At 41.3% G+C, this 14,037-nt stretch overlaps 1 protein-coding gene across 2 annotated transcripts in view; it reads right to left on the bottom strand.

Moving 5' to 3' along the window:
- The window catches only part of NAV2 (neuron navigator 2), a 464,415-nt gene that overhangs the window by 140,955 nt on the left and 309,423 nt on the right, over positions 1-14,037 (bottom strand). For both annotated transcript variants that reach the window (XM_069091282.1, XM_069091283.1), the window contains one exon: positions 10,361-10,483. In XM_069091282.1, the coding sequence (XP_068947383.1) occupies positions 10,361-10,483 (123 nt within the window). The remainder of the gene's footprint in view (positions 1-10,360; positions 10,484-14,037) is intronic.

Below are 14,037 nucleotides of genomic sequence, written 5' to 3'. Positions count from 1 at the left end.
ACACACACAAAGAAACAAAGGAATAAAATGGGTGCCCAGGACGGACCAAGGCTCGGCCTCCTCTCTGCCCCGATCTCTGCCCCGAGCTGGGGATACAGTTGCTTTTCTTCCTGTCTGTCCACAAAGGGCCTGCTCGGCACAGGTGGGTGTCTCTGGAGGGTTCTCAGCCTCCTCAGAAACCTCGGGAGGCAACTGCAGTTTGAACTGAAGTTAGCAGCTCAGGCCTGAATGAGGCCCCAGGGACAAACCAACACGAGGATTAGGATTTAGTTAAGAACACAATCGCCTTTTGCCTTCTAGGCACACAAAGTTGTTCAGAGAGCTTTAAAAGTAAAGCGGCCTCCACTTTCACCTACTGGAACCCCTGAATGTGTATAGACCAGGCAGAGGGAGAGAGAGACAGAGAGACAGAGACCGAGAGAGAGACAGAGACAGACAGAGAGAGAGACAGAGACAGAGAGAGACAGAGACAGAGAGACAGAGACCCCAAGGGAGAGAGAGACCAAGGGAGAATGAGGGGGAGGGAGAGAGACAGAGACAGACAGACAGACACACAGAGAGAGAAATAGAAAGCGACAGAGAATGTCTTCACCTCCCACCAAAGTGGTGGCTGCTGAACTACTTTCTTGTTTTAAATGAGACCTAGCAGCCCATCTTCAGAACCAAATGGCCTTCCTAAGGTGAAGCAATGCCCAGAGGTGGGCATGGAGATTACTGGAAGGTTTAAGGCATAGGCTGGGGGGAAAATGGAAGAGACAGAGGACGAGGCTAGAGTGGAAAGGAAAAAAGTAAAGAGAGGAAGAGGGAAAGAGTCAGGAGAAGTGACATCTACTGACAAGTGACAGCGGTGAGATCGTCCTTGGGTAAGAAGAATGCAAATGGTATAAAAAAAAAACTGTTATTCTAAAAGTCTGCTCCTAGTATCTACATCTAGGTTAAATGTGAAGGGCACCCTGGAAGCCAAGGGGGTGGGGAGAGATGCAAAAGAGTAGCATAAGGCAGTGTGGTGTGCTTAAACAAGGACAGTCCCTTTGCTTTGCCTTGATGATGGAAGAAAGAAGAGAAGGAAGAAACAAAAGGAGGGGGAGGAAGGGAGGAAGGAAGGGAGAAAGGGAGGGAGGGAAGGAGGAAGGGAAGAAGGGAGGGAGGGAGGAAGGGAGAGAGGGAGGGAGGAAGGGAGGGAGGGAGGGAGAGAGGAGGTATGCATTTATTATTTGCCTATTATGTGCCAGGTACTGGATTAAGTGCTTTACAAATATTACCTCCTTTGATCCTCATAACAACCCTGTGAGGCAGGTGCTATTATTATCTCCATTTTACAGTTGAGGAAATGAAGGTAAACAGGTTAAGTGACTTGTCCTGGGGTGGGAGGACTTAAGGGTTGATTATATACAAAAACCTCAGGGCTTTTTAAAAAAACAAAACAAAACACTAGAAGGACCAGGTATGTCAACTGACACAAATTTAAAAAATAATTTTACTTTAATTTCTCCTATCTGTGCAAATACATTTTAAACAGACATGATTACAAGCAGATGTATATTTTACTTTGAGATAAAAAAAAATCATGCAATTATCTCTATTTTCTTTGCCTTGTGGATAAAAAAAGAAAATTAACTGCATCAATTAATACAGCTTGGTCCTTCAAGGTATTTTTAAATTTTGGTCCTAATGGGTAGAGGATTTATGGGGACACAGATAATAGTGAAACCCAAGTTTTGCATGGGTCTCAATCTATACTGGTTGCGGGTACAGTGGATAGGCCAATGACTCTGGAGCCAAAGGACCTAGATTCAGATTCTAACCCTGAAGCTTGCTACCTTGTGTAACATGGGCCAGATATTAACCTCCCTGTGTCTCAGGTCCTCAACTGAAAGAGGAGTTAGATGTGTTGACCTCTGATGTTCCTTCCATCCAATGATCTATGATGCTACAAGTACCTGCATCCAATAGATCATAGGTCCACTGAGTCAAACCAAACCGAAGGAGCTGGAAGGGCCACTTCTCCCATCACTGGCTGCTTTTTAATCACTCCCCTCCCAATAGCAGAATGGAACGTCCCAAGTCCTGGGTAGGGGATGGAGAGGAGTCTTGTTCCATCTGATGGACAGCTCTGGGTTGAGTGACACCAGTAACTGGTTTAGGAGCTCCTCATGGGCTACATCAGTGTCTGAGGTTGGCTATTCTTGTCCTAATAGAATGTGGAGAGTTCTGAATACGAATTAACTTTTGTAACTATGGCTAAGTGACTGAACCTCCTGGGACATTGGTTTCATGGGTCCTAGGATCATAGATCTCAAACTCAAAGGCACCTCAGGAGCCCTATAGTCTAATCCCCTTGTCTAAAAGATGAAGAAACTGAGCTGACTTGCTTAAGGTCACTCAGGTAGTAAATATCAGAACCAGGATTTGAACCCAGGTCTTGTGAATTTAGAAGCAATGTTTTCTACAAAATAAAGGGTTGGACTAGGTCCCCTACAGCTTTAAATGTATAACGTTTGTCTCTTGTGTCATTCATACTGTCAGTGTTTGTAATTTCCACCCTAAGTGTAGTCCTTCAGCTCCTTTGCATATAAGAGAAACTCAAAAAGCTATATTGATTAAATTAACCTCAATTGAACAGGAAATATCCACCTCATGGCTGGGGCCAGCCATGTAGTGGTAGCCAAACTTGGTGCCCAAACTAAGGAAGCTTGGAGCAGGTGAGGCTCTGAAAGGGAGAAGCCTCAAGAATGCTCCCATGAAATGTTCCTCAGCTTAGAAGAGAGACCCCCTAAGCTTTTGAGAGGAGCTACTTTTATTCTCCCCCTCCCCCAAGCCTTGGAGAAAAAGGTGGGGAAGGCGAAATGCTGACAATGAAGCTCTCTGGACAGAATGGGGTAAAGGGCTACCAGCCATGAATCACCACTTTCCCCTTCCGCTAAGAACCCTTAGCAGCTTCCTAGAGAGGATTGCAATTGAGGGGGAGGGGTGTGGAGAATGGCAAGGAGAAGGGAAGTTTCAGCTTCACAAATCTCCCAATGGAGCCTGACCTACTAACTTTAACCCTTTTACCTAGATTGGATGTGGGGCAACCCATGCCTTACTATGGTGCCTTAGGGGGGTCACATGATGGTAAGCTTCATTATCTGTGGGACATATCACAAACCAGCTGCAAACGCTTAGAATTCCTGGACCACAGAGGGGGGCTGCAGCTGGGAGGCACTTTCAGCTCTATTTTCCACAGTTCCATTCCCATACTATAGTCTTCAGCTCAAAATGATGCTTCTGCATTTCAGTCTTCAACCACAGGTTATAGTCAGCACTGACCAAGCTTCCCTTTATAGTCAGTAATCTAATGGACAGCATGGTGGGCCTGGAGTCAGGAGACTCTCCTGTTTACATGCCACCTGGGACACTCACAAGTGTTGAGGTCACAGGCTTAATCTCTCTGATCTTCGGGTCCCTTATCTGTAAAATACAGATAATATTACCTATGGCAGCTGCCTATCACAGAGGGTTGGGGCAGTGTTGAGCCCCAGGAGGCAGCATGATACAAGGAAAGAGCAAAGATTTGGGAACAATGAGCACTGTGGTTACTGCCTGTGTGACCTTGGACAAGTCACTTTCCCTCTCTGTGAATCTTACCTGTAAAATGGGGGATTGAACTTGAGTCCTCTAAAGTCACTCTCAGTTCAAAATCTGTGACCCTAGGTATGTAAAGATTTTTGACAAATTTAAAACATAATGCAAGTGTTAAGTATTGCAGTAGAGTTCGCAGCTCTGATTTAGAATTCTCAGACCGAAAGGTTCAAAAACAAAACATCAAAAATTCAAGGGGAAAGAAAGCAGAGATGAGAAGCAGAAATAATTATTTTCTCCTTCTGGTAAGCCTTGTTGGGAAAATTCTTTTCTTTTTCCAGTTCTTTCAGCTGTGCCTGACTTTTCATGACCCCTTTTGGGGTTTTCTTAGCAAAGATACTGCAGTGGTTCACCATTTCTTTCTCCAGCTTATTTTACAGATGAGGAAATTGAGGTAAACAAGGTTAAATGACTTGCCAACGGTCACACAGCTACTAAGTGTCTGAGGCCAGATTTGAATTGACAAAGATAAGTTACCCTGACTCCAAACTGTGCCTCCTAGCTGACCTTCTTGGGGAAATATTGATTCTCAAAGAATACTTTGCTTATAGTTCACACTGACTTGCTTTGCCCCCCTCAACCCTCCAACAATTTTTTTGGGAAACTTTGTTGGATTATATAGGATTTAATTAGCCAAACCAAAAAAGTTAAATAAATGTTTTGAATTGTCTGTAGGAGGGTTAGAATGTCAACTCACAATACTAGTATAGTATTAAAAATATTCTTTCTCTGCCATGTGTAAGTCATTCTCTGAAGGACTCTCTCCAAAGTTACCAATGATCTCTTAAATGCCAAATCCAATGGCCCATCCTCAATCTTCATCCTTCTTGACCTGTCTGCAGGCTTTGACAGTGTTGATCACTCCTGTCTCCTGGATATTCTCTTCTCTCTGAGTTTTTGGGACACCACTCTCCCCTGCTTGTCTTCCTATTTATTTCACTACTCAGTTTACTTTACTGGTTCTTCATCCAGGTTATGCCCACTACACATGGGTGTCCCACAGGACCCTATCCTGTACCCTCTCCTCTTCTCTCTCCCTACCATGTCACTTGAGGATCTCATCAGCTCCCATGAATTTAATTATCGTCTCTAGGCTGATGATTCTCATACCTACTTATCCAGCTCTAAGTTCTCTGTTGTCCTCCATATTGGCATCTCCCATTGCTTTTTAGACATTTGGAACTAGGATGTCTAGTGAAACATTTTAAATTCAGCTTGTCCAAAATGGAACTCATCATCTTTCTCCCTAAACCTTCCTCCTTTTAAATTTCATTATCACTATCAAGGTTACCACCATCCTCCCAGTCACAACCCAGATGTCACTCTTGATTTCCCACCATCTCTCACTGCCCATATCCAAACTGTTGTCAAGGCCTATGGATTTCATCTTTCTGGCATCTCTTGGACATGCTCCCTTCTTTCTTCTGACATTGCCACCACCCTGGTGCAGTCGCTCATCTCCTCATGTCTGGACTTGGTCTTCGTGTGTCACAAGGCTCTCCCCTCTTCAGCTGACCCTCCATTAAGTTTTCCAAATCACAGGTCCAACCATATCACCCTCCTACAATAACACTGGCTCCCTATCACCTCCAGGATCAAATACAAAATCCTCTGTTTGATATTCAAGCTCCTTCATAACCTGCTCCCCATACCACCTTTCCAATCTTTCTATGCCTTCCACTTCCCTCCCCCCAAACTCTTTGATCACTGACACAGGTCCGCTTGATGGTCCTTGAACAAGACACTCTGTCTCTTGACTCTGGCCATTTTCTCTGACTGTCTTCCATGCTTAGAATTCTCTTCCCCCTTATCTTTGCTTCCTGGCTTCCCTCAAGTCCCAGATAAAATCCCATCTTCTACAGGAAGCCTTTCCTCAATCCTTCTTAATTCTAGTCTCTTCCCTCTATCAATCATTTCCTGTTTATCCTCTAAATAGCTTATTTGCACATATTTATTGTCATGTTCTCTCACTCATTAGATTTCAAGCTCCTGGAGGGGGGGACAACTGTCTTTTGCCTTTCCTTGTATTCCCAGCTCTTAGTAGAGTAATGGCACATAGTAGGTACCTAACAACCAGGATGAAATAGAATCAGTGATAACAAGGACAATGCAAAAAGTAAATAAAGGAAGAAACTTTTTCAAATTATAGTTTTCAGCTACAGGAAGCTCTTGGGATTCAAGAGCCTTGGAGAACACACCTGGTCAAGGTTCAGTAGGGAGCTCATTTACCACCTGTTACTGGGCTCACTGCCCTGACTATGATATTCACTTCTTTTATGGTGCCATTCAGAGAATTCCTACCAAGGTTCCCCACTTGACTTCTCATCTGGTGCCTGCAACTTGACAGAAACCCTCCCATTTGTTTCTCTTGACCTTTTGCCACAACTCATCCTAGGTAGTTGTGAATAATCTCTAGTCTAGGGGTGGGGAACCTGTGGCCACATGTGGCCCTCTAGGTCCTCAAGTACAGCCCTTTAACTGAATTCAAACTTCACAAAACAAATCCCTTTAATAAAATGATTTGTTCTGTAAAACTTGGACTCGGTCAACAGGCCACACCCAAGGACTAGAGTCTAGTCTTAGCATGTAACCATTTTCATTATCTTAGTCTGGTTAAGTATGTTAAAGAGGTAAAGGGGACAGGGGGTGGGAAGTTCTGAAGCCATTATCTTTACTTATTATCTTTCAAATGACAGCCAGATGTTCGGTGAGATAGAAAACCCATCTAAAGCCGTTTGCCTTATACTTATCTAAGTTAGTCATTCATTTCAGTTTTACCTAATTATCCCCAATGATACACTAGAAACACCAGATTCACAACTATCAAGCTGCCTTAACTTGAGCATTGACCCATTAAGAGCTTTCATTCATCTTCCTTCTATCCATGAACAGACAGACTGACTGCTCTCTGGGGTAGAATTAGTATTTTAATGACTTCCCAAGTCATACTGATGAGCCCTCTATCTACATTTCTCAAGACTTCATATCAATTTCTCTCATTTTCCCCCAACTTTCCTTTGTTCACCTTATTTCCAGAAAGTACAAATCTTCCTTATTGAACTTTAATGAGTTGGTGGGGTTTTTTTTATACAAAAACTGATTAAGAGATTACTGAATTTAGAGTCAGTGGACCTGGATGTGACCTATGGCAAATTGTATAATCTCTCTGGGCTTTAGCCTCCTCATTCATGAAATAAAGGAGTTGGGGGGCAGCTAGGTGGCACAGTGAATAGAGCACCTGCCTGGGAGTCAGGAGTACTTGAGGTCAGATCTGGCCTCAGGCACTTGACACACTACTGGCTGTGTGACCTTGGGCAAATCACTTAACCTCAACTGCTTTCCCCCCACACCAAAATGAAGGAGTTGAATGGTGAGCATCATTTATGTCCCTAAATGGGGCACAGGATTTGGAGTGGGAAAGGATCTTAGAGATTCCCCACCTAGTCCAGGATCCTCATTGTACAAGTCATAGGGTCACAGATTTAGAGCCTAAAGGGACCTACTCGAGATCTAGTCCAACCACCTGATTTTACAAATGAGGACATTGAAGCCCAGACTGGTTAAGGGAATCGGTCCAAAGTCACCGAGATAGTTAGCAGTAGAACTGATTCACCTCGAAACCCTATAATAGAATTTTAGTATTAGAACTTTTTCTTTTAAGAATTCTAGGGGGGGGGCAGTCAGGTGGCACAGAGGATAGAGAACCAGCCTGGGAGTCAGGAGGACCTGAGTTCAAATGTGGCCTTAGACACTAACTAGCTGTGTGACCTTAGGCAAGTCACTTAACCTTGATTGCCTCCAAAAACAAACCAAAAAAGAAGAATTTGAGGAGGGTATTGATTTGTTATGTCTTTTTGTGTGTGTATACACAGATATGTGTACATATATGCATGTATGTATTTACACACATATACATAGACATAGATGTATAGATGTGCATACATATACACATGTATACAATGTGTGTGCATACATACATATATGTTATATATGTTTATTTATATTTTATTATATATAGTTAAGCAACTAATTATACGATCTAAAAAAAATTTAAAATATTCATATGAAAGCTTCCTATGAACCAATTCATCATCATTCAGGCCTATAAATTGCTACGTAGATTATGCTATGTTAAAAATAATTTTAGCGATTATAAGAAACAAAGCTTATCCACATGCTCAAGTACAATTAAGTCAACTTCTGCCCTACATCACAATTTACAGCAGACAAAAAGAAATATGTACTAATTAAGCGTCAGAAATGTCAAATAATCACAAAATATCTTGTTTAAAGCTGGCCCTATTAGCTAATCAGCTTTAGGAACATGAAAGCAGGTTTTGTATCTGTATATTCTACTTTCCAAAGCAACAGGAAAGGCATCAGTGCTATGGCACAGAAAGAATCGGCCTCAGAGCCATGAAAACCTGGGCTGGTATCCTGCTTCTGACACAAACTGGCTTTGGGATCCTGGGCAAATCACTTAATCTCTCGGTGCATTAGGCAGTTTTCTAAGATAGTGTTTCCTCTTCTGGATTCTGTGGATAGATTTCAAAGGGTCTGTGAAATAGGATGAGGAAAAAAATGCACCTTTATTTTCATTAACTGCTAATTGAAATTTAGCATTTCCTTTAATTAAGAATTAAAAAAAAAATTATTCTGAGAAGGGATACATTTCACCAGATTGCCAAATGAGTCTATAACTTAAAAATGGTTAAGAACCCCCACTATAAGACTATAAATTACAAGAGAGTTGCTGGTCTGCACGGGTAGAGAAAAATTTCCTTAACAAAAATTCTTTATAGCAACAAATCATATTTCTGGGACAAAACAAAACAAAACAAACAAAAACCAAGAAGAATGGAATCTAAAATTGTCCATTTGTATACTTTTAAAGTGTTTCAGAGATGAAATGAAATTACAAATACAGTCTCCATCCTGACAAAATCCTCCACCTCAAAATACAAAAATAAACCCAGCTGTGATCTGTGATAATTCTATTAGGCCAGCAATCAAGCATTAAATTAAACTGTCTACTTCAGATTTCCTTGACTGCTGCAGGGAGAAATGTACATTGTAAGAGCTATGTTCTAGCTAATAAGGTTTTCTATCCAACCACATATTTATTGGAAAACATAAGTAAACAAAATAAATTAGCACATCAAGAAAGCTCCATTGAGGGTATTTAAACAATTAAGGTGGGGCAGGTTCTATGCTGGGCTAACCTTACCGTGAGTTTTTTGCCAAGGTATCACCTAAGGAAGGGTATTTCTATGGATTGTTCAAATAATGTATTTTCTCTGCTAATAACAAGATAATAATATATTAATCTCCCCCTTTTTATGCTGAGCCCTCCAAAAGCTTCTCTATAAAAAGGCTAAATGAAGCTCTTGCCTAGTTATCCATTTTGAGAATGACTTCGGGGTTTATTCACTGGCTACTGTGCCCTACTGTGCCCTCCTGTGTCCACGAAGCCAAAGGATTCTGAGCACCAAAGAGTCGGCTTTGTGTGAAAGAACTCCTCGGGTTCATAAGAAGTTCTACCTTGGTCACTACAATTTCACCCAACAGAGTTGTGGCATTCCCCATATGTACAGTTGTCTTGACACATGAGAGTATTGAATCTTGATTATGTTTACAGGTGGCCCACAGAATTACCACCTAGAATTTATGCTGCTTCTCATCAAGTGGGGCAAGTATTTCAGAAGACCCAACCAAAAAAAAAAAAAAATGGTAGCAATAAAGGAAGGGGATTACATTTCCTCTGAGGGTAAAGGCTGTAAACACTCTACTAAAAATATTTAAATGAAAAGTCAACCACTAGAATTAAATATCTCGTGCAAATCCAAGTCCCTGAAATTGCTTCCAAAGTAACAAAGAACAGAGTTCACAGGTGTAGGATTTGGGCTTAGAGCAAGTAAAGGTTGCTTATACCATTATGCCAAGCATCTTGAGATTTGTGGGGTTTTTTTTCTCACAGACCTCAGCAATACACCAGAGACTAATCCCCAAGGCTTCCTTCCAAAGTGTGATACCTAGAAAGCTGGTTAATAAGAGAGGAAGTAAAACATACTCCAGGTGCCAGATGAACGTGCCAAGGGCACCTGATAGCCAACAATCCAAAAAGTAACAACAACCTCCCAAGACTGGAATGTCGAGTGGCTCCACCAAAATCAGGTAAGAACAGAAGCATTTCTCAGCGACTGATGGTATTTCCTGACTCCCTCCTTCAGTTCAGACCTTCCAACAAAGCAGGCTTCTTTTCTCCATGATTTTTACCCCAACTATACTAACTGTCCTCCTTTCTTTCTACACTGGGAGATGTAGCCTCATCCTCAGACAGGTAACTAACCCTCTTATGATTTGCTTGCAGATCAAAGACTTTTGAATATGCTCCCAATTACTTAAGAATCCTCTTCTTAATCCTCTGAGCTAGTCTATATTCCCCTCCAGCCCTAACCCTGGCTTTCAAACCTTATGAACATCTCCTTTGCTTCCCTGAAACTTCCCTGCTTTGCTCTCACCTGCCCCTAACCATTCCTCCACTTTTTAAAGCACTGCAGGCATCTGGATTGACTTAGGACCTTCTTTCTGATGTCTTTTTTTTTTCTCTTATTCCTGTCCTATCCCATTGTACTGTAGAGCCTCATGAAAACAAGAGAAAACCTCTTCCAGCACCTTCCTATTTCCCCTGCATATCAGAACAACCAATGGCTGAAAGACTAATTAGGAACCTGCTTACCTGTCGGCATCAACGAGGCCCAGGGAGGTGTTCCGCTGTAGGGTCTCCCGCACCACAGCCATTCCATCAGGCAGCCGATTCAGTCTCCGAGTATAGAGGCCCAGTCCACCATCAGTCATGTACCTTCAAAAGGAAAGAGAGATGATGCAAACTCTGTTCTCAGAAATTAGACGTGCATGGTCTTGTTGCTTATGCCCACGGGGACTGCTGGGGCCACCAAGTATCTATCTCATGCTCTGCTTGGGGAAAAGGCTTCACTGCCAAAGGGCTCCTTGATGTCTGGCCTCAGATTACAACCTAAGAATACTCTGGTGATTCAAAGGATCACCAACCTGAGCAGGAAAATAGAATAGAATTCATTAGCCCTTTAAAACTTAAGGGATCCACAGTTTGATTGGTGTGATTATCGTCTCCAACAACACAGGTTGGCGAGCAGATATAACTGAAAACATTCTGTGAGTTCTCCAGATCAATTTTACAAACAACATGGTAGTAAAACTACCTGAACTTGGCTAAGCTGGTCCTTTAACAAGAGACATAAAAGTCCATTACTTACTGGGCATGGACTTAAAACCATTTCAGACTGTTTATTTGGCCAACATTCACAGTAACCTGTGGAGCGTAAGATGTATAATAAATAAAAACTAACAGTTCATTTAGGACATTCTTATCAATGATAAGAACAAAACAGGCAGCTATGTTACTGATAATAAGCATGAAATTGACAGGTAATTAGCATATGAGGAAATTGATTGTAGAAAGATACAACATAGAAAGAATAGAAGCTTTCAAAGCAGTAATTCTGAAACCCATTTTTCTAGGGGCATGAAATTCTCCAAACAAAAGAACAGATATTCAGAGACCCAAAAAGAGAAGTATTTGTCATAAAGCACCTTTAAGGAGAGGAAAGTGTTTTGAAATTATGTCCCAAAGGTACTTGTTGGATTCAGTAAGGTTAACACAACTGTAAGGACTTTGGTGATTTAATCAAATCCAAATCAGTTCATTCCAAGTGTTCTTTACCAACTGGAATGTTTTCTATGACAAACACAGTATCTGATAAACTGTAGTCCACTATGTATATCACCATTATTATGAAGTATTATACACAGTGTCATGATCCCTGGATTTGGAATCAGAGGACCTGACTTTCAGTCTTGGCTCCTTCCCTGTGGAATTTTGTGTAAATTACTTAACCTTTCTGTGCCTTCATTCACCCTTGTAAAATGAGGGTTTGGGAATTTGAAAAATAAATGCCCCAAATTACTAATAAAAAATGTAAATTAAAACAATTCCAAGATTTCACTTCATAGGCAACATGATAAAAGACAAAACAGTCAGTGTTTGAGGGACTTCAGAAAGAGATACACAAACATACTTTTGGTGGGGATATGAATCGTTATAACCAATCTTAAAAACAATTTAGGTGTTAGGAAAAAACCCAACCCACTGGGTCCTCCAACCCCATGTGTCTACTACTGGGCATATAGCACCAAAAAGGTCAATTATAGTGGGAAAAGATTCCATTTATAACATATTCACCGTAGCCTCCTTTCTAGGCATCAAAAACTGAAAAGTGGGTACTCACTAATTAGGGAATTACTGAACAAAATGTAGCAATATGAATGTAATGGAAGAATGTGGTATCACAAGAGTATGAGGAATTCAGAGAAACATGGAAAGACATGTATGAAGTAATGCAGAGGGGAGAAAGTACCAAGAGCACAATCTACACAATAGCCCCATTAATGTAAATGAAAACAATACAAAAAGGCAGGTGAACTGAGATTAAACAATCTTGGTTGAAGAAACCAGAGGAGGAAACATGTATCCTTCTTTTTCTATAGAGAGATGAGGGTCTATGGTTGTGTACTAGCACCTAGGTTCAGACACTTACTAGCTGTGTGACCCTGGACAAGTCATCTACCTGATTTTACCCTCAGTAATCTCATCCGTAAAATGAGGGGGAGGGGTTGGATGTGATGGCATACATAAGCTCTCAGACTATGATCCTATGAATGTCCCATTTGCTACTAGAAATAGTGGCTTTGTTATTCAGTTTTGCTGTGGGGTTTTTATTCTAAGAATGGGTTCAGTGAAGTATTAGGAAATTTCTGTGAAAAAAACGAGAAAAAATATCCTTTTTTTTTTTAAAGAAAAGTTTGAACTAACTGATCTCGAAGGTCTCTGACAAAACAACAAAACAGGGAATATAAAGTTAAGGATTTTTTTAAATCTCCTTATATAAGTAAACCTTTCCACCTTTACAAGTAATGTTACATGCTTTTATTTTCTGTGATGCCCTCACAAAGGAAAGGGGAAGAATACAAACATTTATTAAGCACCTACTATGTACCAGGTAATGGACTAAGTGTTTTGTAAGTATTAACTCATTTGAAAATAATTAATCATGAGGGGCATCATCCATATACTATAAGACCGGAATTGGGGTACAACATCAGTAACAGCTGTATCAGAATTGGAAGAAATCTGGGTTTGAATCCTAGTTCTGATACTTGCTGTGTAACCTTAGGGTTGTTTAGCCTTTCCAAGTCTCAGTTTACTCACCTGCAAAATGAGCATAATACTACATACCTCATAGAATTGTTCTGTTGAAAATTCTTCATAAGCTAAAAGGGGAAATAGGAGATTTTTCTACTGATACCATGCAGAGAGAGCCACCAAAGCATGGGGAAGGGAAACAGCTTCCCTTAGAATCACTCAAAAATATTTCAGTGACAGAGTCAGAAACCTAACTTAGCAAAACTTTTACCAGGCCCTTTTGCAAAAGGTAACTTGAAAAAACACGGTGTTTCCAGAGTTTTAGAGGAATGGCTGCTTCCTTGTACTCCTCCCAAGTTCTATACTATTTGGCTGTGTTAGTTGGAGACAATACTCACACCAGCCAAACTATGGATGCCTTAAGTATTAAAGGGCTAATGAATTCTATTCTATTTTCCTTCTTAGGTTGGTGATCCTTTGATGTTTAAGTTGTAATCTGAGGCCAGACATCAATTCAAATTCCCAAACCACCATTTTACAACTAACTAGTTGTTTTTCAGTTGTGTCTGACCCTTTGTGACCCCATTTGGGTTCTTCTTGGCAAAGATACTGGAGTGGTTTGCATTTCCTTCTCCAGCTCATTTTACAGATGAGGAAACTGAGGCAAACTGAGGGTGAAGTCACACAGCTAGGAAGTGTCTGAGGCCAGATTTGAACTAGGGAAGATGAGTCTTCCTCACTTCACCCTGGCACTCGGTCCATTGTGCCACCTAGCTTCCCCTAATGTGCCTTTAGCATCATTAGTCGCTCAAATCTTTGGGCTTCTTCCATCTGCAGCCCTGTTGTGAACCCTTATTGTGTGTGTGTGTGTGTGTGTGTGTGTGTGTCTGTACACTAAGCATCTGATGAGAATTATCTGAATTTAGAAACTGCCTATAACCAGCCCAAAAGAGGGATTCCACTGAAGCAATCCCATATTATGCGACCTACCCAGCTTGATGAAGGGCTGCTAAGGAGGTGGTGTATGGAAGACAGGCTGCTTCATGAAGAGGACACAAGGTGGTCTGTACAGAGAGAGCCCTAGATTTGCAGCCAAAAGGCCTGAATTCTCATGTTGCCTATGTCCCTTGTTGTCTGTGGGACATGGGGAAAACACTCTTATCTCAGCTTCTTTA

This window comes from Petaurus breviceps, unplaced genomic scaffold (genome assembly GCF_028583685.1).
Source record: "Petaurus breviceps papuanus isolate PSGF00001 unplaced genomic scaffold, PetGlider_PUasm1.0 188, whole genome shotgun sequence".
Classification (NCBI taxonomy): domain Eukaryota; kingdom Metazoa; phylum Chordata; class Mammalia; order Diprotodontia; family Petauridae; genus Petaurus; species Petaurus breviceps.
The sequence above is the reverse complement of the archived record's forward strand: the minus strand, read 5'-3'. Positions and strand labels throughout refer to the sequence as shown.